The sequence below is a fragment of the Podarcis tiliguerta genome (assembly GCF_965153285.1).
Source record: "Podarcis tiliguerta genome assembly, chromosome: 6".
Classification (NCBI taxonomy): domain Eukaryota; kingdom Metazoa; phylum Chordata; class Lepidosauria; order Squamata; family Lacertidae; genus Podarcis; species Podarcis tiliguerta.
In genome coordinates, this window is record NC_139539.1 from 30,153,560 (window position 1) to 30,181,394 (window position 27,835).

General features: G+C 41.3%; 2 protein-coding genes across 4 annotated transcripts in view; both read right to left on the bottom strand.

Moving 5' to 3' along the window:
* Nucleotides 1-2,350: 2,350 nt before the first annotated feature.
* LOC310679188 (deoxynucleoside triphosphate triphosphohydrolase SAMHD1-like) overlaps nt 2,351-27,835 on the bottom strand; it is a 58,010-nt gene continuing 32,525 nt past the window's right edge. The window contains exon 17 of the mRNA XM_083444006.1: nt 2,351-4,003. The gene's annotated coding sequence lies outside the window, so the exon portion shown is untranslated. The remainder of the gene's footprint in view (nt 4,004-27,835) is intronic.
* SAMHD1 (SAM and HD domain containing deoxynucleoside triphosphate triphosphohydrolase 1) overlaps nt 2,351-27,835 on the bottom strand; it is a 29,617-nt gene continuing 4,132 nt past the window's right edge. The window contains exons 2-17 of one of the 3 annotated variants that reach the window (XM_083444001.1): nt 27,291-27,541; nt 24,893-24,959; nt 23,272-23,341; nt 21,005-21,165; nt 17,617-17,732; nt 17,467-17,537; nt 16,139-16,294; nt 14,834-14,934; nt 13,034-13,142; nt 10,772-10,863; nt 10,115-10,230; nt 7,394-7,533; nt 5,647-5,742; nt 5,435-5,539; nt 5,012-5,143; nt 2,351-4,334 (exon numbers count right to left, since the gene is read on the bottom strand). In XM_083444001.1, coding sequence (XP_083300127.1) covers nt 4,194-4,334; nt 5,012-5,143; nt 5,435-5,539; nt 5,647-5,742; nt 7,394-7,533; nt 10,115-10,230; nt 10,772-10,863; nt 13,034-13,142; nt 14,834-14,934; nt 16,139-16,294; nt 17,467-17,537; nt 17,617-17,732; nt 21,005-21,165; nt 23,272-23,341; nt 24,893-24,959; nt 27,291-27,498 — 1,881 coding nt within the window. In that variant the 5' untranslated portion in view covers nt 27,499-27,541 and the 3' untranslated portion in view covers nt 2,351-4,193. Of the gene's footprint in view, nt 4,335-5,011; nt 5,144-5,434; nt 5,540-5,646; nt 5,743-7,393; nt 7,534-10,114; nt 10,231-10,771; nt 10,864-13,033; nt 13,143-14,833; nt 14,935-16,138; nt 16,295-17,466; nt 17,538-17,616; nt 17,733-21,004; nt 21,166-23,271; nt 23,342-24,892; nt 24,960-26,880; nt 27,209-27,290; nt 27,542-27,835 lie in introns of those variants that run through there. The other 2 variants (XM_083444003.1, XM_083444002.1) reach the window with 2 other exon arrangements.

Genomic DNA, 27,835 nt, shown 5'->3' on the forward strand with positions numbered 1-27,835 from the left:
AATTTTGCTTCCTACTATCCTGATTGTACAAAGATAAGCTAAGGATTTTCATTTAAGCTCGTCTTTTGTACTTCAGGGCAGGTGAAGCTCTTGCTAACAGTCATCTTCAGAACTGGTAAGCTATGCGAATATTGGCGGCTGCTTGCCAGGGAAGGATGCCCCAAGAGACACCTCACAGCCTTAACCTGTACTTGCCCAATGGCAGACCAGGCAGTAAGCTCCTTGCCCTCCTCCTCGATTCTCACAGTTTTTGCTAGTGATAGAATTAGTTCGTATAAGCATTAGAATGTAAGAACTCTGGAGGTGCTTTCAAGTGCACCTTTATCATGTGGTTGTGAGAAGGCCCATCTCTTTGATGCTCAGCAAAGTACCACACAGGTACTGAAGCTAAACACTGAATGGCTTAGTTAGCCACACAGGTACCGCCCACATTTTGTCATCCTCTAGAGTTAGTACTTTCCTCAAACCACCCACTAATTTGGCAATAGGAAGCTTTCCACAGGGCTAGTCTTGGCCTCCTAATTAGCGTTCTACCAATGACATTCAACTCCTGAATGGGCATTTTGCAGGGTTAAAAAAAGTTTCCCCAAATGAGAGAGATTTTCCCTTCATAATAGTGTATTTCATATACAAACAAAGGTTAGTTGAGAAGTAACCAGTCTACTTTTCCCTCCTTACCCACAATTTAGCTGACTGTGGCCATGGGGGATTTAAGTCTTTCCCTGTTTGGGGGTTTGTGGGTAAGCACTTTATACACAATATTTTGTCTTCATAGCACTTTATACACAATGTTTTGTTTTTTGAAAATGGCATCAACTTCACATCCTAGCTAACATATTTTGTACATCAACATGTACAGGCCTCTTTGTCAGTTATTGGTCACTTTATGTGACATCCCTGACCTCATTTTGTAAATAGATTCATTTTTTTCTCAACTTTTTAAAAAGAGGCCAAGTGATAAATTATTCCTATATGGAAGCACGCAGAACCTTTAAAAACTAATCAGTTAAAAACACTGGTGCAAAGCCATGCACAACTATTTTATTCCAGATGTGTTCACACATGCATGCTGTGACTGAGCAATCAATTGACAACTTGCATGTATTAAACAGCCATAGATAACTCACCTCAGACGGAGCTTAATCGGTTTGGGCATACTGCTTTTCTATGCAATCTGTACACATTTCATCTAGGAATAATTCAATGCAATGTTCATGTATGTATAAATCAGCTCACTTTACTTTTATCATTTAAGAGCTTCTCCTCTTGGTTCTAGAGACTGTGAGGTCGCTTATCCATTTCATAGGGACAGGATATTTAAATTGTTCAGATCCAGCATCAGTAACACATTTTGAATAATCTGTAATGTCATCTAGAGATGCCCTTGGATACTCCTCTGGTTAGATATATGATGCAGCAATTCTTTTAACATTGCTTTGAAATGTCTGCCTAATGATTTTTAGTCAATATATGAACAATACGATTTTTTGATAGCTTTATAGTTAATTATACATTTAACACTAACAAACCAATCCTTAGATTTCCTCATTAGAGACTGGGCATTGTACACTTCAGAGGTCATGTGACTTCTTCTAGTCAAGGACTACAATCTGTCCAAATTGTTTTGTGCTATGCTGAGGTCTAGTAGCATAAATAAAAACTTTTAACAGATGGGAATGTCAGGGGTGTGAGAGAAATGTGGTGTGAAATACTTTAGAAGCATTAGGTATGTAGGGAAGGGGTGGAGTAGAGGAGGCCTTATGTTTGTCTTTTAAGCACATAATGAAGACATAAGCCTTTCTGAACATGTATCTCTCCTTGCTCTCAGCCTAGAAATCCTGAAAGCCGTGATCCTAAGAGAACTAGATACACCTTACATACTTGCAAGAACTCTTTCACTAAAGAACACTGGAAACTGTAGTTCTGTAAAAGTCACAACAAACTTGTTTTAAAGCAGCTTAAAGTTCTGGTGCAGATGTACTCTCAATCACTGTGAAGCCTCTGACTAACTGTTTTCGAAGCTCACTCCCCTCTCCTAACATCAAAAAGCCACAACCCTTCCAAGTGCATTATTTGGCAGAACAAAATTCAAAATATAGCACAAAATCTGAAATACAGGAAGCAGGGCTGTAAGGGGCAGATTCCGAAGACATCACTGTGGCAAGCAAAGGAAACCAACTGTGCCTACTGCCGGTCCCAATAAATGAACTGGGATAAATTGCCCATTGGTATTGTAACTACAGAGTTCCAGATTTGCTCAAGTTTGAATTTTACTTTACTGAAATTGGCTCTTTGTAACACACTGAAAAGTCCAGTCAAGTTCTGAACATATTAGGTATAGACCATTAGGGGTTTTTAAAGGGGTTTAATTACTCAGCTGATATGCACAGGGAAAAAGATTAATATACAGGCACACAAAATATATAATTATAATTCTAACCAGTCTGACAACTGAATATAGCTTTGGAGAAAATAGCTCTATGTATGTTACCTTAACCTGTTTTTATGAAGCAATTTAATGTCAAAACGAAGGCTCAGGATGCAAGCAGCTCCCTTTCAATCCAATCTTACGGAGCTCAAACAATTGAGCCACTGAGTTTGAGGTCTCTTCTTGCCTAGTCTAGTCTAGATGTTTTTGGGACTCCCAATTCACATCAGCACCAGACATGGCAAACAGTCAGGGATTATAGCAGTTGCACTTCACTGATATCTGGAAGGTCACAGGTTAGCTACTCTTACTCTGACTGCAGCACTAGAAATGTTGGATATTTCTGGACAGCTCTCTGCTCGTGTGAAAGTGTGTTCTGGTGAAATAATTCTAGATTCAGGTGCTGTGTGCTGGGAGTAAATTCAACAGAGCACCTGATAATGCCCTAAACATTTAATTTTTCAGCCCTAAGTTTTAAGAGAACTCCACAATGCAACTTCATTTTAAATACTGGCATGGATCTAACATTCCTTTGAACTATCCCGCTGGTGAAGGGAGTGGGATTCAACTCCCCCTGCAATGGCCCTGTAAATCTGCTCAGTACAGAAAGAGACACCGGGGGGTTGATGGTGAAAGTGGCTTTCCAGCTTCCTACAGTAGGTAGTCCCTTCTGTGATGAGGAGGCATTCTGTTTGCAGAAGGACATCTCTCTATCCCAATCCATAGTTCTTAAATGGTGTATACATTTCTTCTGAGCCTTAGGTTCGTTAAGTGAAGTTTCAGAAACTCTGTTCTCACATTTAACAGCACACTTCTCTCACACAAACCCATTTTCTGTCAGCATAAAGTGCCACATCATAAAACTGTGTTTCTCCCCAAAAAAATTTTTAAGGAACAATATATACTATTCCATACAAAGACAACAAATCTGTGAAAATATGAGAGATTAAAAATACATTCAAGTCGGTTTGAAACATAACAGGTAAAACTCCCTGGTCTGAAATTTGCTTCTGATTCTTAACAGCTGTTTGCTTCTCTATACAAACCAGCTCATTTCCTCTCTACCTAGTGCTTAATGGCTAGGATACATTCAATAATTGGTTGTTTTGGTACTGCAAGTATTTTGTTGGGTTATATAAAAGGTAAGCATTGAAGTTAAAAAGGTAACTTTATAAAATAGTATATCCTTGATTGTGCCAAGGCATGTTTAGCTCTAAATGAACATATACTGACTATCATGATTTGAGGGAATGGCAGCTAAAAAGAACAGTAGGATAAGCACTTTTATCATAAACAGAAAATAGGCAAATGGCATAGGCTTGTCCCCTTTCCCCAGAATAGGTTTCATATATAACATTTATCATAGTGGAGAAATTATACTATTGTGCTGATCTTAAGAAAATGAAAGAAGTTTTGAAATAGAATGGTGGTTTTTGTGGCTTTTCCCAAAACCTTTTGAGCTTTATCCAATTAAGTTGTACTCAGAGCAAACACACTGAAATTAATGGAGCTATATTAGCTATGTCCATTAATTTCAGCAGTTCTGTTCTGAGTAGGACTAACATTGGATACAACCTTATTTTGAATTAACAAAATAAGAACATTGCCGGTCATCAAATGTCCATGTGAAATCTACAACAAATGGAATTTTAACTCGTCTGAGCTAAGACTGACATTTTCCACTAATGCTTTCCTTTCCATGTTTCCATGTTTTTATAACACAACCTTGTTGTACAAACCGGAATCATTCAACAGAAAAGTTGTTCTAGTCATTAAAAAGCGACTTTCTAGGCTTTCTAGGCTTTGGAGTAGAACTGTTTTTCTTTGAATCATGCTTTTCGTCATCTTTGACTACATTCCAGTCTGCTTTCATTGGTGTAAGTTCAGGGGCAACAATATCACCATCCTATCAAAGCATCAAAATGAAGAAAAGAAGTTCAGTTGTGCACTGGAAATTAACAGTCAATACATTCTGTCATCTTCTTGGCAAGTGGAGGAAGACACTCACTGGAGCCTTTTTACACATCATTTTACAAGAAAAACATTCTTGTGCTGCCCTTTCAAACTGTCATAAAAGGGTAATGGGTGACTCATGCTGTACCCCATTTATTTGTGGTAGTCCCCTCAACAAATTTTATGTACTCATCATTTCCAAAGAAATTAATAAACATAACAGATACAAAACTTCTAGTTAGTGGTAGTATTACTGTTGTTTTAGAATGTAAACCATAAAGGCTAGCTTGTCCTCCAACGAGATTTCTGAGATTTTTAGAATTCTCAAGTCCCTTGTGTTCATAATGTGCAGAAGTAATAATGGGTTGGTGATAGAGGAGACTATGGAAGAATGAACAGGTGATGAACAAAAGGAATACAGAGAATGAGGTAGATCTGAATCTCATAGCTCAGTTGGTTAGAGTGTGGTGAGGAATGCCAAAGTTGCAGGTTCAATCCCCGTATGGAATAGTTGCATATTACTGCATTGGACTAGAGGATACTCAGGGTCCCTTACAACTCTACAATTCTATGATTCTACACTGAGATGTAGAAACATTTAGCACCTGCTAAATGTTAAACCTACCTTACCTGTGGTTTAGTGAAATTGTTGTCTATACACCACTGAACGAAATATTTTCTAGCATCACAGATTTTATCTGCTGTCTTACAATAAACCCTGATTTGCTGCTCTTCAAATTTTTCTGGTAAGAGCTTTGAAACCTTAAGACAGAAGGAAAAAGAAGTCACATACACTTAATTTTATCACCTTGTCAGAAAAAGCTTCAACAAATTTCTCAGAAGCACCATTCAGTTACAAGAATGTTTGCACAGGGGAATTTTACCTTAAAACCACTTGCATTCAATTACCACTTACATAGCAGGTGATATTAGAACTGTGTTGCTACTATTGCCATGCAATTCTGTAGTCATTTTCACATGTATTCAGATACTCTTTAAAAAGCTATCATAATAAAACAGGCAGAAACACACACACACCCCAACCTTACTTACTTGTTCTTTAGAAATTCTGAATGCCTTATTTAGGTCAGACTTGCAGTAGAAACGCACGTTATTGACAGGGTTCTTTTTTTTCATTCCATAATCCATGTTGATAACCTTCACAGAGGCAAGTCAAAAATAAAAATGTACTAAAGTGCATTGTAGGCACATATGTGAAGAAATCTAAATCATTTAAAATGAACATTTAAAGAGATCATTCTTACATCAACAATAAAGTCTTCAGGCTTTAATCCAGGCTTGTGAGATAATGTACTGGGCTGGGACTTGGCAATTTCTTCAGCCATCTTACGACACCGTTCCTGCAGGGTATAAAACCTTTTACTTTTTTGTGTATTTGAATCACTGTATTTCAATCATACTCTCAGAAACTGATGAACCAGACCCATGATTAATTTTCAAAATAATTTACTCTCTCACACACTTTACAATGTGACAAATAAGGTATTCGATATCACCATAATATGACAATCAGTAGTGATGACTTTTAATGCTGTCATAGCTTCTCTTCAGGCAGACTAAGGCAAAATTAGTTATCCATTAGAGAGAAAGGAAAGAAGGTTGGAACATTTTATTATTGTTGCTCAATGTTTTGCCATGCTTTTATTATGTTGAAAGCCAAAGTAGCTGGGGCAACCCAGTCAGATGACCGGGGTACAGGTAAGAATTTATTATTACTATTGTTGTTGTTATCCAACAAGTTGGTGCAAAATATTGTAAAAACCTAGTAACTCTTGTACTCAATGCTTAATCCAGGGGTTACCAACCTAGCACCCATGAAAACCACTTCTCGCACCCCAAGACACCTATGAGCTTTACTGAAGAAGGGGCCTGTCTGTGGCCTTTATATTGATTGCTCTGTTGTGCAGTGCTGTTTCTGAAGTTAAAAGAGCATGCCTGTTTCCACTCTGCAAATACAATCCTATGTCTACTCTTTGGAGGGAATGTTGAGGATATATGGAAGAAGATAAAAGGTTGCTAGCCTGTGCATTTTGAGACAAAGGTGGCCTAGAGTGGAGAGGAAGAGTGGTGGCTATCACTCCCTTTATTGCCCAGAAAGACAATTTGTTTCAGGATTCAGGGGAGGGGAAGGAACAATGGGGATGCCTTCCTCACTCATTTCATGAAGGATGCCTATAGGGAAGGACAGGGAAGGACAGGCTTTTCCCAGACTCCAGTGGACTTTTTCAGCAGGAGTGGGAGCAGGAGAGAAATGCAACAAGGATGTTGCCCTCAGTTGCATCATGACTAGTCTGCTTGTGCTGGCAAAGAAGGTGTGGGCTTTTCCAAAGGTTCTTTTCGGTCTAGAAAGTGGTAGATGTTGTTTCTGCACTGTGGCGTGGCTGGAGAGAGAAGTGACAGAGATGGCCTCCCCAGGCACTTCATGGACCATGCACCTGCTCAGGCAGGCTTTTGCAAGGCATTTGCGGCAAGATAGGGGAGCAGGGGAGAGATTAGTGATCTGTGAGGAATACTGAGAGAGTATGTAAAGAGACACTATGGAGAGACCTGGTCTGAATAGAGATATTGAATTCTTGTCTCATTACATATGCTAAATCTATTTTTGGTCATCTGCATACTATCCCTTGCTTTTTCCTGTAGGACTAATTGCAGTCGTTAACAGTCGTCAACAGGTTTACCATACCCATTGAGTCAATCACCCATCTCCTACTACCCTTCTGAGAAAAACCCCACCCCACCCTCCCACTATATATAAGGGTCTGGTGACTTCTGCAGAAGTGTGCATGCATACAAGAGTCTATACCCAGAACAAGCTTAGTTGTTCTCATAGGTGCTACTGGACATTTTTTTAATTTTTTAATGTAAAGAGAGATAGAAGCCAGAGGTAAGCAAATTGGTACTCGAAAAAACCAACCAGTACATTACTCTATGATCACACTTAACAAGTTAGCAGAGTGAAAAAACCAATGTAACTTGAGAAACTGTGCCCACCTTCGTAATTTCTGTGCCCTCTTGGGGCTGAGTCTGTCCCAGGTACTTATACAGGTCACGCCGCTCTATTTTACATAAAATTTCCCGTGCTTCTTTGAGCTCTAGCTCATCAGAATGAAGAATCCTTAAGAAGATCTCATCTGCCAGTATTAAACAAATCAAGTCATTAAAGCCAGCTTTTCTTTTGCATAATTGAAACACGTATTATCTGTCAGAATTTAAGATTTTTTTTTTATGCTATTATAATCGTAGTCAACTGGAAATAATCTTTTATATATCTGCAAAACGAAACTCACAAGACCATATTCAATTCAACAGTCAGATGGAAAACCCCAAAATTCTGCTGTGTCTCAACAGGGTTAAGATATAGTTCTGTGGGTCTCTTCTCTAGCTGCTTTGGCAGTAAACGAAAGGCACCAGAAGGTAACATTTTTATAAAATAATTATATCCTCAAACAAATCAAAGCCCAACAACCTCAACGTAGTTTATGGTAAAATGTGCATAAAATGAAACCAAATCAGGAAATAACATTTTTAAAAAACACACCAAAAATATCCGCTCATAAACCTAAAGAGCACAAAGGAAAGCAGCCCTAACATAGTCATAACAAGAATAGTCTGTTTTTTGAGCTGAAGACCTTCCTAAACAACCAAGTTTTGTGCAATGTCTATACACAGCAGTAAAGAAGAGCACAACTAGAAACATCTGACTCTACTTTACTAGTAAATAAAACTTCAATTACTACACACCTGGGATTAGGATGGTGAGAAGTAGTCAAGGGCAAAAGGCTTGACTTTCAAACAAGCATTTCCCAAGGCTCTGTGAAAACTGGCAGGTCCAGTGTAAGGGTTGGCAAGACTGGGCACCTCTCAAGGACACCCCCACCCCACTAACAATAACCGCCTGCTTGTTCATCTGCCTCTTGCTTCAACATGGAGGAGATGAACAAAGAGCGTCTCCACCCCCACCGTTCAGTCCAGACAGCTAGCAATGATGAGGCAGAGGAGCAGCTGCCATCACTGGAGTGAAGGGACATACTTACTGAGGTAGAGGGGTACATTGAGGGCATCTTGTCCAAGAACCACCAAAAACCTGGGCTCAGCACTAGTAACCAGAAATCTATACATCCCTCATAGCTTCCTTTCCGTTCCTCCATTTGCTTTCCGTTTTGTCCTGCCTTCCTGCTCCGCCACCAATTTGCATAACAAATCTTTCACTTCTACAGTCACATTGGTTCCAAGATTCGCACTGTTCCTGGCTAAGCCCTGGACTCTCTAGCCCAGGGGTCAGCAAACTTTTTTCACAGGAGTCCTGTCCACTGTCCCTCAGACCTTGTGGAGGGCAGGACTACATTAAAAAAAACCAACGAATTCCTATGCACACTGTGAGGGGGGCAAGTAGTCGTCTTCCCCACCCCCCACCCCACCCCCAGCCACCTTCTCGGTTTGCCACCTGCCTCATTCACCGAAAGGCTGGCGGAAGTGGCATGAAACGGGCTTCCTCCCTGCCTAGAGAAAGAAGGCGCTGCGCTTACCTTCCCAGGGGCTGCCACCACCGCTGCTTCTTCTCATGAAGTGGGTAGGCAGAGTGAGCTCGTCCGCTCCGCTCTCTAGCCCACAGGAGCACCAGGGCTGCGGCAGTGGTGGGAGGAAGAGGCCAAGCGGTGGCGGCTTTGCCAATCAAACACCTGGTTTACCTCAGCGCAGCATGGGGATGTCTCTGCCAATCAGAGCCACCGCCGCTCGGCCTCTTCCTCCCGTCACCATTGCCAGGAGTCTCAGTTGCGCAGCGGGTTCCGGCTTCACAGCGCAGGCCGGATTTAGGATGCAGGTGGGCCTGATCCGGCCCGGGGACCTTAGTTTGCCGATCCCTGCTCTAGCCCGAATCAACCGCCATTTTGGATTCAGTTTTGAGTCAACACCATCTAATACATACTCATCCTACCAAGATTTTTACAAGAGCAATAGATCAAAAAAAAATTTGCCTAAGCAGTTATATATCAACCTATTCAAATTAAACGAAGCTAATAAGCTCTTTAATGGCTTACAGAGGGGTAAAAAGAGAGACATGGAAAAGGAGGAAATTTTTATTTTTCTCTTTCACGAACCACCCCTTAAATAATTTTAAAACTGGGAGAGGGGGAAGTTTAGCCATAGGGGAACAAATCCATTTCTTATACTATAAATAAATAATTACAGTGGTGCCTCGCAAGACGAAAAGAATCCGTTCCGCAAGTCTCTTCGTCTAGCGGTTTTTTCGTCTTGCGAAGCAACCCTATTAGCGGATTAGCGCTATTAGCGGTTTAGCGGCTATTAGCGGCTTAAGGGATTAGCGGATTAGCTGCTAAAAGGCTATCAGCAGCTTAGTGCCTTAGAAAAAGGGGGTGGGGAGCGAAAAAAAATCGCAGGAACATTTTTGTCTTGCGAAGCAAGCCCATAGCAAATTCGTTTTGCGAAGCACCTCCAAAACGGAAAACCCTTTCGTCTAGCGGGTTTTCCGTCTTGCGAGGCATTCGTCTTGTGGGGCACCACTGTACTTCTTCAGACCTAGTGATACAAACACTTCACTTCCTTCATATGCACACAGCAGAATATATAATTCATTTACATAAAGCAATGCACTATGTTTCATTTAAGTGCCATAACAAAATGGTACCCTGAGAGAAATACTTCCTAAATTGGTGCAATTAGAATTTCAGTGTCAGTCCAATAAGCCCATACCTGTTAGCTTAGTGTAGGCTTCCATGTCTTCTCGTGCTGTAGCAATATTGTACTCTTCCCCTCCAGATCCCTTTATGATGATATGTGGGTTAGCTTTCAAAAGGGCATCTGTAATCCTGATATGAAACATGCAACACAAATGAGGAAGAATCCATAATTTCAATATTAACTCCAGATCAAAGATGTCACAATGGCTTTGGAAATTTATTTCTATGGCTAAAAAAGAGTAATACAAAAACACCAAAGTTGATAAAAAAAATTAAACCATATAACTTTTTCTAGTCATCAAAATCCACTTTGAAAAACGATTAAGGAGAAGGACAGGGACATTCAACAGAGTTTCTCAATGAGACACTCCAGAACTAGGGCTACAACCTTTAAATGATCAATTGGTTAATATTAATTAATTTTTTTTAATTAATTAAATTCAAATTGGTTGAATTAAAACACATCCCTAAATAAATCAGGCAACACTTCTTGAAAAAATATTTGTAGCTGGCAAGCACCATTGTAGAAGCATTCCTCCTTCAGTCATACATTATTAAAATGAATTAATATGCAAGCTCATACAAATGTAATTAATCTACTAACGTAAGACTGGCTAGGATTTATTTGGTTACTGCCCTGTCTAGGGCATATCAACATGCACTTACTTACATAGTTTCAATGATGTTGCTTATTTTATGTTGGTAGGCTCTGCGGTGCAGGCAATTCCGTGTGTGGAACATGTCATACAAATTTCCAACCTCCTAAAGTCCAAGATAAAAACAGTATTTTATTCATCTTTTATATTAAAACCACAGTTCCAAGACTTATGAAACATTCAGGGCAGGTACCTCACAAAATGTTTTTGTTTTATGTATGACTGTTGCAAACCACTGTGATGTTCTTTATGAATAGTGGTATATGTTGTTATAAATAAATAAAACTTGCTGGCAGCAAACTTTTGCTCCTTTCACTTAATGGTCAGGAATACATGAAACAGTCTCTCCCATAAATGCTCATAATAATGTCCTAGAGTGGGTAGCAGGGATTCAAGGGCAATTTTACAGAAATAGAAGATAGCCTTAAAAAAATTTTTTTTTATAAAAAGCATTTACTATCTGGTATCAAGAGCCTTCCCAAGTGCAACCCTATGTGTATAACCTTAGAAGTAAATTGCACGAAATTTAATGAGCCCGGTAGCCAGGTGAGAGTGTATACGACTGCAGCCTTAATCTGCCAATTCTACTTTAATTCCTCAAATTGGATTTTTGTTGCTGAACAACTAGGGATAAAATAAAAAAAGGTTCCAGGACATAGAAATAATTAGACCCTTCTAAATAATCCATGCACAAGAAATATAAAAACGTATTCCAGAACACTAGAGTAATCATTTTTGCAATTAAGATTACTTTCTGTTTATGTGGAGAGGCCTCATGGGGGCTCCTTGAAAGTGGAGCAGTGCATGAAACACAGGATCCTTAAGATAAGATGATTCCTTGCATGCATGAGAGCAGAATGCTCATAAATTGGTGGATACTTTCCTTGCTTCTGTACTGAGCTTTGCCTTGTACAAGCTTGTAACTGAAACAATTTTGTGTGGTTACATTTCCTGTTTCTTCCGCTTAATGAAAATACAGTAATCCCTTATCTTACGCACACATATAGCCAGCCAACCCTTGGAGCTGCCTTGCAGCAAGCGGGTGAGAGACAGCATCCCCAGGATTCAGAGAGCCAGTGTGTTGAACAGACCTTGCCCAGCAACCAAGGCCAAGACCTTAAAAGCTCATTTTGTGCTGGGCCGTTTGGGTTACCAGGTTTGAAAAGAGCTCTTAAGCTCTCTGTCTAACTTGCTGGGCAAGGCCCATTCGACATGCCAGCTCTGGAAGATTATGCATGCTTGTGTGAGATCTCGCAGGAAGTCAGATTATCTCGTGAGAGCGCCCCAGAATCTTCCACAGCCTGTGTGCTGAGTGGGCCTTGCCCAGCAAACAAAGCATATCTTAAAAGCTCATTTTGCGATGGGCAACGCTAAGCAGACCCGGAGTGAAGAGAGCTTTTAAGCACTCTCCCTTGCTTGTGACTTGACTTGCATAGACCAGGGAGCACAGTGGTAGAGCAACCAAATGCATGAGGATTAATGCTGGAACTAGAGAGAATAGACTGCGACGATTTGTACCTGCCTTCCATGCTAACCCAAACCTTCCCTACCCACTTTCTCTAAACTGATAGTCATGATGGCTATATTAACTCTATTATCAGAAGCAGTATGCCTCTAAAAACCAGTCTCTGCATATGACAAGCAGGGGAATGTTGTTCTGCTCATGTTCTCTTTGTGGGCTTCCCACAGGCATCTGGCTGGCTATGGCAAGAACGTAAGGTTGAATTCAACGTACTTTTAGTCTGATCCAGCAGGATTCTTTTTATGTTCTCATTTATGGCCCTTAAACACCAACTCCGACCCATCACCACATGGTCAACCATATGCTATAGTAAGCCTATATACTCCCTACATGTAGTGCGGCTGGTTGAGATGAAAGGTAATGGCTTGGCCAATACCTCGTGCTCCCAAAATCCATTTTCCCCCCTCAAACTTTCTGTTCTCAAACAACAGAGAAAACATATATTGCACTGTCTCCTATTGGAAATGCACTTCTCAATGTATGCAGCACTAGCAGACTGCAAGTTTATCTCCATCTGGACTCATTATACCCACAGTCATAAAGCTCACTGGGTGGCTTTGTGTAAACATTAGCTTTCAGGTTAATTTGCCTCTCAACACTGAGTGACAGCAAAATGAGACGGTGTTTCCCTGAGCTCCCTGAAAATGGGGGTGGGGGGATAGAAGAACGAAAAAGACAAAAATTTAACGGCGAGTTTTTCAAGCTGCCAACACTATTTTACTTGGCATTCTCTACTTTCCTCAAGAAAGCTTACCTTGTCACGGGTACAAATATGCTTCTTTCCCTCAAATTCACAGACACGAGCAAATTTAATGAAGCGTACATAATCAAAGTTGTTCTGGATTCCAAGATGGTGACAATCCCTAAATATATTCCAGAAACAGGCAGGAGGTAAGGTCATTCACTTACAAATTGAGGAGTTGCATGGACCAAGGAAGGGGGGGAACATTTTAAAATTAGGGGGAGGGATCAGGAAGATGGCTTCACTAGGGACCTCATCTTTAAATAATGTAAAAGGACTCTCAGGGGATTCTTTGAGACTCTATATATTTTTCATATTCCCAAAATATAGATATATAATCTCCAGACACACTTCTATAATAGCAACTGCAATTATCTTCAGACGAATTGTGGTTTATCATGAACCTGCAGCTGCTTTGCTCCTCCCAGGCTGTTCTGCTGCACTAATCCATAGTTTGGCTCAGAATTCTCCTGGAAAAACCAAGGGTCTTAAACCAGAGAACGAAGTGACAGCTCACTGGAGAGAGTTAAAACACAAGCCTGCGTGACACACTAAGCCAAGCCATGGCTTAGCTCAGCACAGCAGCAGAACTAGAGAAGAGCGAAGTAGCTGCCATCTCCTCCCTCGGAACCCCAACACTCAGCCATGGTTTGGTTTAAAGTGATGTATGAAATGGGACACTGTTTAGTTTGAAAAATATTGCTAAATGTTATTTAAACTGCTTAAGATAGTGAAAATCTCCAAGTGGTTTCCATAAAAACAACAAAAATACAAACATGTGATAAAAACAGAACACAGCTGTATTTCACAAATAAAACTGAGCAAGTCTACAAAACAAAAAAATTAAACACTAAGAGTCAGACACAGTCCAGAAAACATAGGCAACATATTCTGAAAAGTTGTTCAAGGGCCATTATGATCTCTACCTCATGAATTACCCAAAGCAGAGTATTCCAGAGAGTGGTTGCTATCTCCAACAAGGATTGCTTCTTTTCCCCATTCAGAAACAGTTGTAGTTTGTAAACTTACCGAAGTTGGTAGTGGGCACCATGAGCTACTGAGGTCACTTGAGTCTCTAGTGACAGCAATGGATCTAGGAGCACACTACAACCCTCAGAGGGAATGGAAACCCATCAGAACTGCTGAACAGCCCATCCATAGGGTTTCCATCCAGCCCTCATCTAGCCCAGGCACTGGTTTAAAATATGCATGACTTCTCTTGGTTCATATGTGCAGCTGCATATAGATACTAAATTTATTTATAAAAATATTCATATGCCCTGCATCATAAAAATATATCACAGTGGCTTACAACAACACAAGACCATAGAATAAAATCATAGAAAGTATATGGAGTACATGTACACGGAGAAATACCTGGGCTAGGTATCTCTCTATATGAGAGGTGGGGGACCTGGGCCCTCCAGATGTTGCTGAACCATCCCCAACCATTGCCCATCCTGGCTGAGGTTGATGGGAGCTGGAGTGCAACATCTGGAGTGCCACAGGTTCCTCATTCATAGTCTATATCCTGCTCATACTGGCTCTCTCACTTAGATATTTTTTTTTCAAGTATTTTTATTAGTTTTCAATATAACAAAATGCAGGGTTAACCAGCAAGCATACAGTTTATATGGTATGGCACCATACAGTATTTAAAGATAACGAGTTTTTAATGATAGATATATATCCCATTTAACTTGGACCAATAGGATATTCCATTAATTGGTTTGTCTATAGGTAAAATATTCCCAGTATTGTTTATCTATAAAATAAATCTTCCAAATGCGTTAAAATGAGCATGATCCATACCTGGCAAAGTAATCCCATTTATCAACATCGATGCCACTTGTTTTGTTGGCCACTATCTCATAAAGAAAGCCTTTTTCTTCAGGTCGCCCACGGTAAGGCCACTGGAGAAAGGGGTGGAAATACCCAAAAGCAAATAATACATTACAATAAAGCAATCTACTCTGAGCACCAAACTGGCAAGGAAGCAGGGTTCTAAGAACTCTTTGCACATGCTGGAACAGATTAATTGATACCTGCCAATACTTTATTAATAAGAGATAAAAATTGGTGGAGCTAATAATCACAGCCTAGTTTTGTGATGGAAAAAACCTTGGCTAGCCAAGTAATTAACTTACACTGGAATATGAATGCAAGGAGCACAGCCCTATTGGTTCTCCTGGACTGTATTTCTTATCGGTCAATTGTCTGGTTTGGGTCTAAGTAGTACTACTCCTTCCTGGAGAACTGGTTTCAATCAGATTGGCAAGTACACGGAACAGGACATTGTTGGCCACAGCAGCACATTTAGGAAATTCAATTCCCTGTGATATTAGGCAAACTCCAGCTTTATATTTTGAATCCAACCCTGGAAACCCATTTTTTCCTCAGTCACTTTTAACAGTTAATTTGAACTGGGCTGCAAAAACAGTATTACTATTTGATTTATAGTGTGCTTGCTTTTGTGGTGGCTTTTAAAGATGATTTAAAAGTTTGGCTGTTTTTAACATATTTTGCATTGTTTTGGTGGCTGCCATTTTTATACTTGTACATCACTCTTTAAAAGATGTTCACAGAAAAATATTTATTGAATAAAGATTCACTTTTATCCAAATATCAGGACAAGCAAATGAAGTGCCTGCAGGGTGACCTATTATTGTGTCACTTGCAAATATTCCCTTCATCCAAAAGGAAGGGAACCATTAGATGCACCTCTGTCTTTTGCAAGCTTACTCAGCAATACTTGTATCTGCATAGACATGCACAGAATTGCATGAAGTATGAAGCAGCTCAGATCATTCTTCGATCTACCCTAATGCATAACGATTCTCCAAAGCTTCATACCGAAGCATTAAGCAGCTCTGCTGCTGTGCATTTTTTAACTGGAAATGGTAGAACAGAGTGGAATATTATGAACACAAAGCATATGCTTTGCTGTTGAACTATGGCCCCTCTTCCAAGATCTATAAAAAGCTCAACAACCAATGTTTCACAAAAAATAATGAATCTCCCACATGCAACACCTGCCAATTTTCCTTCAAAAAAGATAATGCTATTAAGCATTATATTCCATTAAATTGCACAGTATTTACAAAGCAGAAGACTTACTGAACTCCTGCTTTTTTCAGTCTTAATGGGTCCTGCTATCTGCTCTTTGATAAAGTCTATATCTTCATCCGGCTTGAGACCATAATACTTCAAGACTGGTCTTAGATCATTGGAATCAATCAAGTGTTCAAACATCTTAACAGAAGCATCTTCATGCTACACAAAATGAAGTTTTAATTATTATTAATCAAAGCATATGCTGTCTAAACAAGCCATCATAACTGAATGCAAAAACATTAAGACAACATTACGCCATGGTTTAATGTCAGGTGGATGAGCCTGAAGCAAAGCATTGTGTGTGTGTGCTCCTGCTCCCCTCACAGGAGCTTGAACAGAGTTCATTTTCACTTCTGCAAAATCCCAGCTTAATGACAGATTTTATCCAGGGATTCTGGTTTAAAACAAAATATTTAAAGTGCCATAAAAAGCAAATTTAACTAGCTTGTTAAACAAGCCAGAGTTTCTTTAAATCAGGTTCCCTCATTCAAGCATAATGCTGGATCTCCCACTGCTGCAATAGCAAACAAATACCAGCAGGGGGGGAGAAGAGTTGTTTCCTAGTTTCACATTCTTGCTGCAGCTCAGCAGCTGAAATCACTAATTCCTGATAAGCAATGGAATGTTCAATAACCTGAGATGGCTGAAAATAGAAAGTACTTAGAACAGCAAATGAAGCAGAGAAGCTACTGAAAGAAGACCCTAGAAAGGTTAATGGAACATAATCTCTGTGAGAAGAAAGGACGGAGAAAATTCATAGAATTGTGGGGTTGAAGGGACCCCAAGGGCCATCTAGTCTAACTCCTTGCAAAGCAAGTAAACAATCCCCGACAAATGGTCATCCAACCTGTTTAGAAACCTCCAATGAACTTCACCACTTTCTGAGTGAGTCCATTCCATGTTTTGTCAGAATCTTCTTTCTTGTAATTTGAATCAAATGGTTCAGGTCCTACCCACTAAAGCAACAGAAATCAAGCTTGCTCCAAGTCCCATGTGACAGCGATTCAGCTAACTGAAGATGGCTATCATACTGTCTCTCAGTCACCTCTTCTCCAGGCTAAACATACCCAATTTCCTCAACCCCCAGAACTGGACACAGTGCTCCAGGTGGGGTCTGACTAAGGCAGAAGAGAGTGGTAGATAAACAGTAGGAATTTTAGTGACTATATTTCAACAATATGGTAACTTTAAAAAAGAAAAAAAAAACTTCAGGAAATGTCTGGGTACTTTGACTATAAAACACTATAACTGTTAAATGTGGTTAACATATTTTTAGGCAAGGCAGCATTCCCTTTAAAAAAGAAAGCAGTAATAACTGGTTGCATACCCACCTTCCATGCAGTTCCTGGACAAACACGAGGGATGAACCTTCCATCATACATGTGTGAAAATGGGCCATGACCTGAAAGTAGGAATTATGCAGTTCATCTTTACCTAGCGTGCATAAATTGCTTCATTAAGACATTTGGGAAGTGGCTTACCCAAATCATGACAAAGACCAGCAATCTGGACGCACAAAATATCCCTTTGGTTGATGTCCAACTCTGGTTGTCGCTTCTGCAGTGCCCGGATCAAACGGCCTGCTAGATAGCCGACCCTGTTGCAAGAAGGCAAAAGGTTCAGCTCTCCAGTTCTTAAATTTTACGGTTATAAATAAAATAAAAACTTGCCCCACATTATATATTGTGAAATACCACTCAATTTAATTAGCTCGTGAACTGCAAACCTCTAGAGCAAGGCTGATCCAAGGACCACATTGCTGGTCAGCCACATCTCCAAGGCCCACATGCCACTTGACATACAGGACATAGCACACACTTTCACTCTCTCACACATGCAGTCCAAAACTCAAACATACACTCACACACAAACATGCATGTATAAATGTGCACACATACAAAATCAGCATTCCCAGCACTAGGGTACAATGACTATAAATGCTGTTTTTTTACTCTGCTGAAAAGGCTCTGTGGAAGTTAAAAGGCAGCCTTTCCCCACCCCCACCAGCACTGAAGTGGGGGGGGGGAGCTGCTTTGTACTCTTAAAAGGCAGGCTGTGGTCTATCCCTGATTTCAGTGCTGTGATGCTTAGTGCTAAGACTGGGGAAAAAACATATCTTCGGCTGAAATGGCTTAAAATAAACTAGGGGAGGAAATGCAACTAAACTTCCTCTCTTACTATGCTTGCAAATTTCATACAATGCTGCCTTAAAATGTTTTTTTTTAAAGGTTCCAATCACATCAGCAGGCCTCTCTATCCACCAACAAAGTGCATTCTTAGGAAAGCAAGCAAGCAAGAACACAGCCCTACTGTCAAAGCAAATAGCATTTATTTTCATCCATGAGTTTTAGTGGGAAAACTCAGTGTCAGAAAATCTGCTTACTTAGTTGAGTTTGGGTTTGGTGAGCCTACATCCTCAGGAAATCAAATATTGAACACACCAGCATATGAGATGAAGGGTACTTCTAACTTTTACAGATATGTTAAATGTAAATCTCCTTTAATGGAAGTTAAGTATGTTACCGGGAAATTGGAAGGGGGGTGAGAGACCCCCACACCACACCACAAGGCAGAGACAAAAGAGTCTCCACTGCACATTACCAAACCATTCACTCACACACACATTTTCCTGCCTTTCACCTGTCAAACCAATCCCCTAGTGTCAAGAGACAACAGCAACATATCTGCAAAGGTATTGCATCTGCAAGGGAAGCTCAGCTCAGGAGCCTTGACTCACCGCTGAGTAACAGGTCTCCAACAAAGAAAAACAGGGAAAGTGTCAATACCAAATGTAGCAATTCACTGATAAATGTATCTATGTACTAGATCAATGGGAAAACTTTCGAAATTCATAAGAAATCACTTGTTGTATCAATCTTCTCAGTTCCAATAGCTTTTAGGATCCAGAGAAGTGAGGCATAAGGGGAAGGGTGAGAGAGCCCACCATAAGTGTCTGCAGGGCCTTCCCAAGCAGTCATGACTGATATTCTGCCCCAAGAGTGTCAGACAGATAATCATCTCAATCACAATGCCTAACCACCCCATAGTGGAATCAAGCCTGGTCAAGACAAAGATTTGACTTGACTCAGGGACCTGGAAACTGTAAATACTTTCCTTTGTACTGTGATGGAGTAAGTGTAAAAGACTATATTTGAGTGACAGGGGCATGCCTGGATCTCAGGTTCTGAGATCACACCTTTTCTGTGACATATCTATGATGTCTTAGTGATGCATCCCAAGATGTATTATGAGAGCCTTTGAAATACTGATGTAACCCGCTGATCGAGGCTTCTGGCTGCTTCATCTTTGTAGTACAGTGGTACCTCAGGTTAACCACTTAATTCGTTCCGGAGGTCCATATTTAACCTGAAACTGTTCTTAACCTGAAGCACCACTTTAGCTAATGGGGCCTCCTGCTGCCGCCGCACCGCTAGAGCACAATTTCTGTTCTCATCCTGAAGCAAAGTTCTTAACCTGAAGCACTATTTCTGGGTTAGCGAAGTCTGTAACCTGAAGCGTATGTAACCTGAGGTACCATTGTAGTTTATTGCAACAATAAACATCAGGCTTACTGGCTGCTATTTGGCTTCTATGTCCTGCTTTGAAGTCTCTTGCTTGTGACCCCGACCTGAACCTAAGAGAGTCAAGGTTAGGCGATTGTGGGGTGCTCCAAGGACTCCCTGTTACAAGTAGCAGTTGTAGTAAAGTTAGTATATTTCTGAAAGCCATTCCTTGGTTAAAGGAGGGAGTGAAGCCTTGTGGGAAACCAGCAAGCCACAAGGACCCTGGGAAAGGAATTCTGTTGCTTTAACCCGAGACTAACAGGCTCCAGGATGAGCAGTTTATGGGGGAGAGGAATAAACTGATTTACTGAAGGACCTAACACCTGGGTCCTATGCTGTTCCCATTTTCTCACTGATGTTATCTCCCTAAGTGGTTACAACTGCATACCATCAAGGAAGGGAGGACACCCCTTGATCTGGCTCTGGGTTCTTAATTGCTCCAGCTGCCAAGTGTTAGATGGATTAATTAGCTAGTCAGTCATTGGTGAATTTGAAAATAATCTAAAGTTATGATTGGTCTTGGGGTTCCGGTCCCACGTGTGTATTGGGGATAAGAGACTTGAGAAATGAATGGTCAAGTGCTCTTTGCAAATCCGCATTGAGCCCGGCTGGAAGCTACACCTAATTAGCCGACAATCACCGCCTATTGTGTTGGAGAATTGCTGCTCGTTTCATCCATGGACTTAAAGACTTTTCTATCCTAACCTATCAGTAGTGTGCTGTAAGTAGAGAGTTAGTTATATTTTACAATGTTCTTATTTTGCATCTGTAACCCTCAAGTGATGTGCCTGCACGTTTGCATGTGTTCTTCTGTTCTTCTTTTTTAAAATAAATTTTTTTAGCAAAGAAACTGTTTTAGTTGTGTGCCTTTCTGGGAATTAGCTAATCCTTGCCTTCCGTTTGGTTACGCCTACCGTGTATATTTCTGCCTGCAGAGATAAACTGCAGGGTTGGGGGGAAACCGGACTAATTAAGGCGCAGCCTTCCCCTTGAGGCTGTGGCTTGGAGTTCCCCGGGTTAAAGGGGTGGTGGCAGCTACCAGTATATTTTGTCCTGTCTTGTAAAGGAGTAACCTCCGCTTGCCTGGGCTACTCAGGGGTCCTGTCTGGCCGGGGGGGGCTGAAACAGGGCAGGTGGCCGGGTGGCAGAGGGCAGGTGGATGGTTGCTTTACCACAGCAGTGCTATGGAATTCAATGAAACTGCAATTACTTATGTTCAGAGGCACAACCAGTCTGCAGTAACCTGACTGGTGGCGTATACCAGTTCAAAAAAACCAGAGATCTGCAAAAAGAACTTGTGCCTTACCCAAGGGAATGCTCAAAACGGTTGTGTGATGCTCCTGGGAAAACATAATAAGTGCCACCCAATTGTTTGATGTATCTTAGACGCTGAAATTGAGGTGTGTCAATGATCCGAACAAGAAGAGGATGCATTTCAATGTGACCATGAATGGGGTCATTAAATACCTGGAAGATGTAAAACAAAATGTAAAATTATTGCAGATATATGAAAAGCACCAGAAGAAAACACTTTAACTTTCACTTGCTTTCACTATACAGTGGTACCTCGGGTTAAGAACTTAATTCGTTCTGGAGGTCCGTTCTTAACCTGAAACTGTTCTTAACCTGAAGCACCACTTTAGCTAATGTGGCCTCCCGCTGCCGCCGGAGCATGATTTCTGTTCTCATCCTGAAGCAAATTTCTTAACCTGAAGCACTATTTCTGGGTTAGCGGAGTCTGTAACCTGAAGTGTATGTCACCCGAGGTACCACTGTACTCAAAAGCTAGTACAATCACCGGATAACGAAAAGCATCTCTGGCTGCCCCTGTATGCCAAGATGAGCTCCAGCAGATTTAGCAGACAAGACCAATAGGTCCCACAGTCAAGAAGGTGGATACTGCACATGTTGTAGAGGGAAGTGAGGGGCAGATGGACCTCATCAACCTGGGAAGGTAGTTGATCTAGGAGAAGGAAAACCGACCCCAATCCTCCACTGACTTGAGGTATATCTTTGGGAGAAGAAAAGACTAAGGAGTAAACCCTACTCAAATCCAGAGTGGAGCCCTAAGACGGTTGGATGGCGCCTTGTATGCATCCTTCTGGCAACTCCTGCAGCCAAGCAGGTGCCAAATGTATTGCTCTGCTTTCCTTTGAACTACATTAGTGAGGTTGAGAGTGGGATCTTGTCATCTGGGCATCCAAGGACCTCCATATATACTGTCCAAGCTTGCATCCTGGAGAGGTCATTTTGATGCTGCTAACACAGCCATTTGACTTCACCCTCGGAGACACACTCCACTGTCTCTTGAGACAGACGGATGCCACCAATATGGCTGCCATAAAACAAAAGGTTTTAATTTCTTAACTGACTGACAAGTAGCACACGCAAATAAAATAGATGTTGAGAACATGAAATGTGATAAGAAGTTTGTCCAGATTCAGATAATTTTTTTCAGAAAAAAATCATACATTTGTTCTTTGAGCTAAGCTATAAACAAAAAACAAAAACATTGGAGAATTTCTGATCAAGCAAAACGTGATTTCCCCCCTCAAAGCAATTGACTGACCTACCTATTCCAAACCCTCCCAATCTGGATTCCCCAAACCCAACTCCACAAATGGCAGAGAAAACTACTCCTTTATCTTCTCATACAAAAAACCAAGAATAAGCCCCAAATACCTGCACCTCCCTACCTCAGAAGAAGGATGGGGAATCCCCAACATAGAAGCATATTACAGTGCCAACCAAATACGCCATATGATCCCATATATACTAGAAGATGAGACAAAACAATGAATACACCTAGAGAGGGACACAATTGGAAATACCTGCACCATACAATACCCACTCCTCCCAAACAAACTAAGGAAAATTCACACAACACTTAACAGGTACACACAGACCATGCTCAAAGCATGGAAAACAGAAATAGGCAAACTATCCCCAACCCCATCCCCACTAATTCCCCTGGCATTATTCCATCACGCAGCACAAAACCTCCAGATAAAAACCTGGCAAACCAAAGGCTTATATCGTCCAGTAGACTTCTATAAAAATAACAAACCTTTGTCAACACAAGAAATACAAGACAAACTAGAAGACACCCTGTAGTGAAGTTGGAAAATCTTGGTATGTCAAATGCTGAATCAGCAGGAGTAAGGTAAAACTCTCTAGAGGTGTGAGTCAATTACATCTTGACTCTAGGCAGGATGAGATGCTATCTGATTTGTAGACCCTGGCACAGCTGGGGGCCTGAGTGTGGATTGGGTTGTAAAAAGGTAAAGGAGGCTATCAAGTAATTTACAACTTGGGAGCCTGGTATGCGTAAGAGAGGCCTGGGTACAGAGGGAGAGCCTTTTGATCTCAAGGTCTCTGAGGCTAAACAAAGTTCAGCTGTGCCAGTCTCCTGACAATCAGAAGATATAGTCTCATCATACAGCCATTGGTAAATTGGTAATTAACCTAAATAAATTATTGGTCCCTAACCTGTCCTCCACGTGGGTTTTCAAGGATAAAGGATTTGGGAATAGACTAAGATTGCTTTCAGATTAATGTAAATGCTTCTCTCACCTTCGTTATGTCAACATGACTTTGTCCCAGTTTGCTCAGACAATTCAGAAGGTTCTGTCTCACTCCGGTCCTGAAAGTTATCAAGTATAAGTTAAGTTGACCGTTCCATATTTTATTAAATAATCTAGTGGACGCTAACATTAAGTTAATTGTTACTGTTCAGTGCAAACATTTTTCAAAGTTTTCAGTAAAAGATCTTCAAAAGATCTGAAACCGAATACTCTTAAACGCTACCAATTCCATGAAGATTTATTCAGATGTCAAACTGTAGTGGTTTTAAAACATACTTTCTCCAAACTATAACCTGTACCCAATATTTGCCAATGTGGTACAAAAGAAGATGACTATACACCATTTTCATGAACAGGCTCCATTATTTGTGCATCTGTTTCTGCACACACAGTCATCAACATATATTTGCTTCATTAATTTGACGGTGGTTTTGTCTAGGAAAGCTCATTTAAACAACATGCAAAGACAAACCTTGTTTAATGAGACTGTGCAGGCTACTGCAGAGAACCTAACAGTTGCTTTACTCCTTCCCAGTCCTTTTTGTTGTTGTTATACCACAATCACCCAAGCAAAGATTTTGCTTGGCATGTAATCCAAACCAGGGCTCATGGTTAACCTCTCACCTAACTAACCACCAGCAATAACAAATAGTTAGGGTGTAGAGAGGCTAACCATGGGCCCTCGTCTGGATTACATGCTAAGCAAAATTTTGACTTACCGCAGCATGACAGCAAAAATAACTTTGGAGGAGAAAGTGGATATAAGCAGCTCTCTGGAAGCGTGTGCCATCTCACTAAACCAAGGTTTGCCTTAGCATGTTATGCAGTGCCATAAATCATTCTGGAAGGGGTGCATTTCTGCATCATAAACAACAACTATGTTTTATTACCAAAAACTGCAGAATATTCCAGTAGCCCTCTGTGTAAAAAGGTGTTTTTCATAAATTGTGTAATATTAAAGGTATTCATAGAATCATAGAATCATAGAACTGTAGAGTTGGAAGGGACCCTGAGGATCATCTAGTCCAACCCCCTGCAATGCAGGAATATGCAGCTGGTCCACACAGGGATCGAACCTGCAACCTTGGTGTTATCAGCACCATGGTCTAACCAACTGAGCTATTCTTTTAATACAGTTTTAGTGACATCTGTCAAGTGTGAGATCGCAGAGAAGAAAAGTAACATCCATTGTTATGATGATTAATGTTGTAATAATTACGTTACACAATATGGCAAGTTCAAGTCCTGTTTCAGTTTCCTGATTTCATGAAAATGCTTTACATACTGGCTTGGTTTGCATGTCACATTAAATCTTCATTGCAACAGAACTGCAGTTTAATGTGAACCACTGTTGAAATCGAGGCAGCTTCCCTCCTCCTCTGCTGATAAAAGATCAGGGTCACTAATCTATATTTCTTTAGCAAATGTACAAAGCTCAAGGTATGCACTAAATATAGCAATGATCCATTTAGGAATTAGAAACACAAGCAGTCCAAGCCTATGTATGACTATTCAGAAGTATGTCCCACTAAATCCAATGGGACTTACTCCCAGGGTACATATAGGATTGCAGCCAAATTCAAATGTCAATAGATTTAAGTTTCCCTTACCCAATTCCCATTTCTTCAAGTTCTGATTCAGTGAGGTAAAGGAAAGATGAACCAGCAATTTTTTTTCCTGAGGAATTAAGGAGACAACAGTTAGCTTATTCTGTTACTCTTAACATTTATGTTTCTGAAATTCTTGATCATTCAAAATCCTCTGGGCAGATGACAAAATCACTTGAAAAGTAAGGAACGTTAAGAAACTATGCTATTCTGAATTCTTGGACCCAGAGATGTCTTACATGAATAGAAAGACAGATTAGAATGAAGCACCATTGAATTTTCCTGTTTTCCCTATCCAGCTGCAGCCCACTGTGCATCACACACTGTACCAGAAAATTACTCCCTTCATGGGAGGTTTTTAAGTAAAGGTTGGAGGGCCATCTGTCACGGATGCTTTAGTTAAGATTCCTGTATTGCAGAGGGTTGGACTAGATGACCCTACAGTTATATCTAACATGTTATAGAATCATATAATCAATAGAAGCCATATTTGGTATTACTTGGAGCACATGCTTCCCTCCTTAGACAAATGGGGGGGCGGGCGGTGTTCTGTAACCACCACTAGGTAACAGTAGGTAAAGTGGCTGCTTTGATGCTGTAACTAATATAATCTAAATTTATTTTAGTTTTTTATTTAAGAACAATAACACTCTTCTTTATTTCTGATTCCTGCTTTACAGGAGACCCATGAGTTCCAATTAGTACTCATTTGGTGCCGGGTATAAATCTAATAAATAAATCATCATCATCCTCAAATCATAGAATTGTAGAGTTGGAAGGAACTCTGAGGGTCATCTAGTCCAACTGCCTGCAATGCAGGAATAAGCCAGTATTCATTCATACTTTCACATGAAGAGCCACCAGTATTTCTTTTCTGCAAGTATGCTTTGGTGCAACCTGAAATATTTTGCACTGGGCATAAGCTAACTAACCTAATTAGCCTCCTAAAAACATAATAACAATAATAAATAGTTTACAGTTATACCCAAATTAAAATTAACTGCCAACCCCAACTAAACATTTAACCAACATCAACCTGACAAAAAGAAAACAGAGGAACCAAAATTAGAATTGTTAAAAATATTTTAAAACATTTTAGCCAGTTGCCCCAACCCAAAAGTGCATGCATGAAAAGTAATGTGGGGGATTTTTAGATCTGGATAAACGAATGACCTGACTTCTAGCTTTAATGATGTTGTGTCCTGATGGCACATGCTTTGGTGATCCTCTGATACATACTTGGTGCATGTATCTTTCCCCCATTAGAATATGTGCTTCCAATGTTATTTCCTTATTCTTTGAGAACATTACAAGTAGAGACAGAACATATCAATGCTGGTTAATGCCAATGGACAGCTAAAGATGGGTCATTAAGGGAACAAAGCAGAGCAGGGGCTCTGTGTCAGAGGGCAAACAGGTGGGTCTACCTCCCTGTTGGAAAGACAAAAGGCCAGAGTAGAGTTATTTGAGTCAGACTGGGGTGGCCTGCAATCCTTTTTAACTAAAAGGCTTGTTTGAGAAAGAAGTGCTCCTCCTTTGGGAGGAAGGGCGGCATATAAATCAAATAAATAAATACAACCCAAGTTAAAAGGAAAAGGGGATTTAAGGCAGCAACCCTAAACACTTATCGGGGAGTGAATCCCACTGAGCTTAATAGACCTTACTCCGGAGTAGACTGCGCTGCAAATGACTCTTAAGACACAGCCTTTTTAAAATGTGGGGGTTTTTTGGGGGGGGGAGTTATTGGGTTGTTGTTTTTATTTTTATTACGTATTTTGTAGTTTTAAATGTTGATTTTATTCTGTGAACCGCCCCGAGACCCCTGGGTATAGGGCGGTATATACATTCTAATAATAATAATAATAATAATAATAATAATAATAATAATAATAATAATAATAATACTGTAGCCCTATGGCCATTGACTTCAGAACAAGCCATCCTGGGTCTTACTCCTCAGAACGAATAGCCTTTCCCCTTTGGGAACTTACGCCAAGACGAACCTCTGGGGCACCGGGAGAGCAAGTCTCCCCAGGGCGCGCATATATATATACAGTATATTCTTTGCGTCGGCCCCCTAGTCGACCTGCGAGGAAAGTTCAGAGATCATTCCTATTTTCCTACTGGTTTTCCAGAACCAAAGCAGCAGCCGTGACTAGCCAACCCCACCCTCAGGCGACGGAGCCCGTTATGCTGCGGCTCTGCAATCCACTTCATAACCGCCTCTCCTCACGGCATCAGGAAGCGGGAACCGCTCGAGGGAGGAAACGGCGGCAGCAGCAGCAGCGTCGCCTCAGCCGGGCGCCCCCTTTAAGGTCCGCCGAGGTTGAAATTCCCGGCGCAACGAGGCTGCGCAGGCGAAGCGGCTCTCCGGTCCCGCTCGTCCCGCCCCCCCGCTTACCTCGGAAGCAGCGCAGCAACTCCGGGTCATCGAAGCCGCTGCTTCGCAGGAAGTCGCACACCTGCTCGATGCCCCAGTCCCGCGGGTGACTCCCGCAGGGATCCGGGGCGCGGCAGACGGAGACGCGCTTCTCCGGCGTGTGGAAGCCGTCGCCCGGGCTGGCGGGCCGGGGCCGCTTGAAGGCTCTTCCCCCCTTCCCGCTCGACATCGCCCTCGGCTTCCAGGCAGGGACACCGCGCAGCAGCAGCAGCCTGCTCGGTAGAGACGAGAGACTGAGCAACCACCCGGCCTTGCCTTCATATACAGCAAGACGCCTCCCGCCAGGGCCGGGGGTCACGTGACGGCAGTCCTCCAGTCAAGGCGGCCTGCGTGGCTCGCGGCTTCTGTGTCTCTGCTGGGTGGTTCTGTGTTGTTTTTGGAGGGAGGGAGTTCAAGGGGCTGGTTGGACGTGAGGCTGATAAGCCAGATCCCCTCAGCAGAGCTGGAGTTTTAGGGGAAGGCGTGAGGGGGCAAAACATGGGGTTTAAAGCTCAGGGATGGGGAAC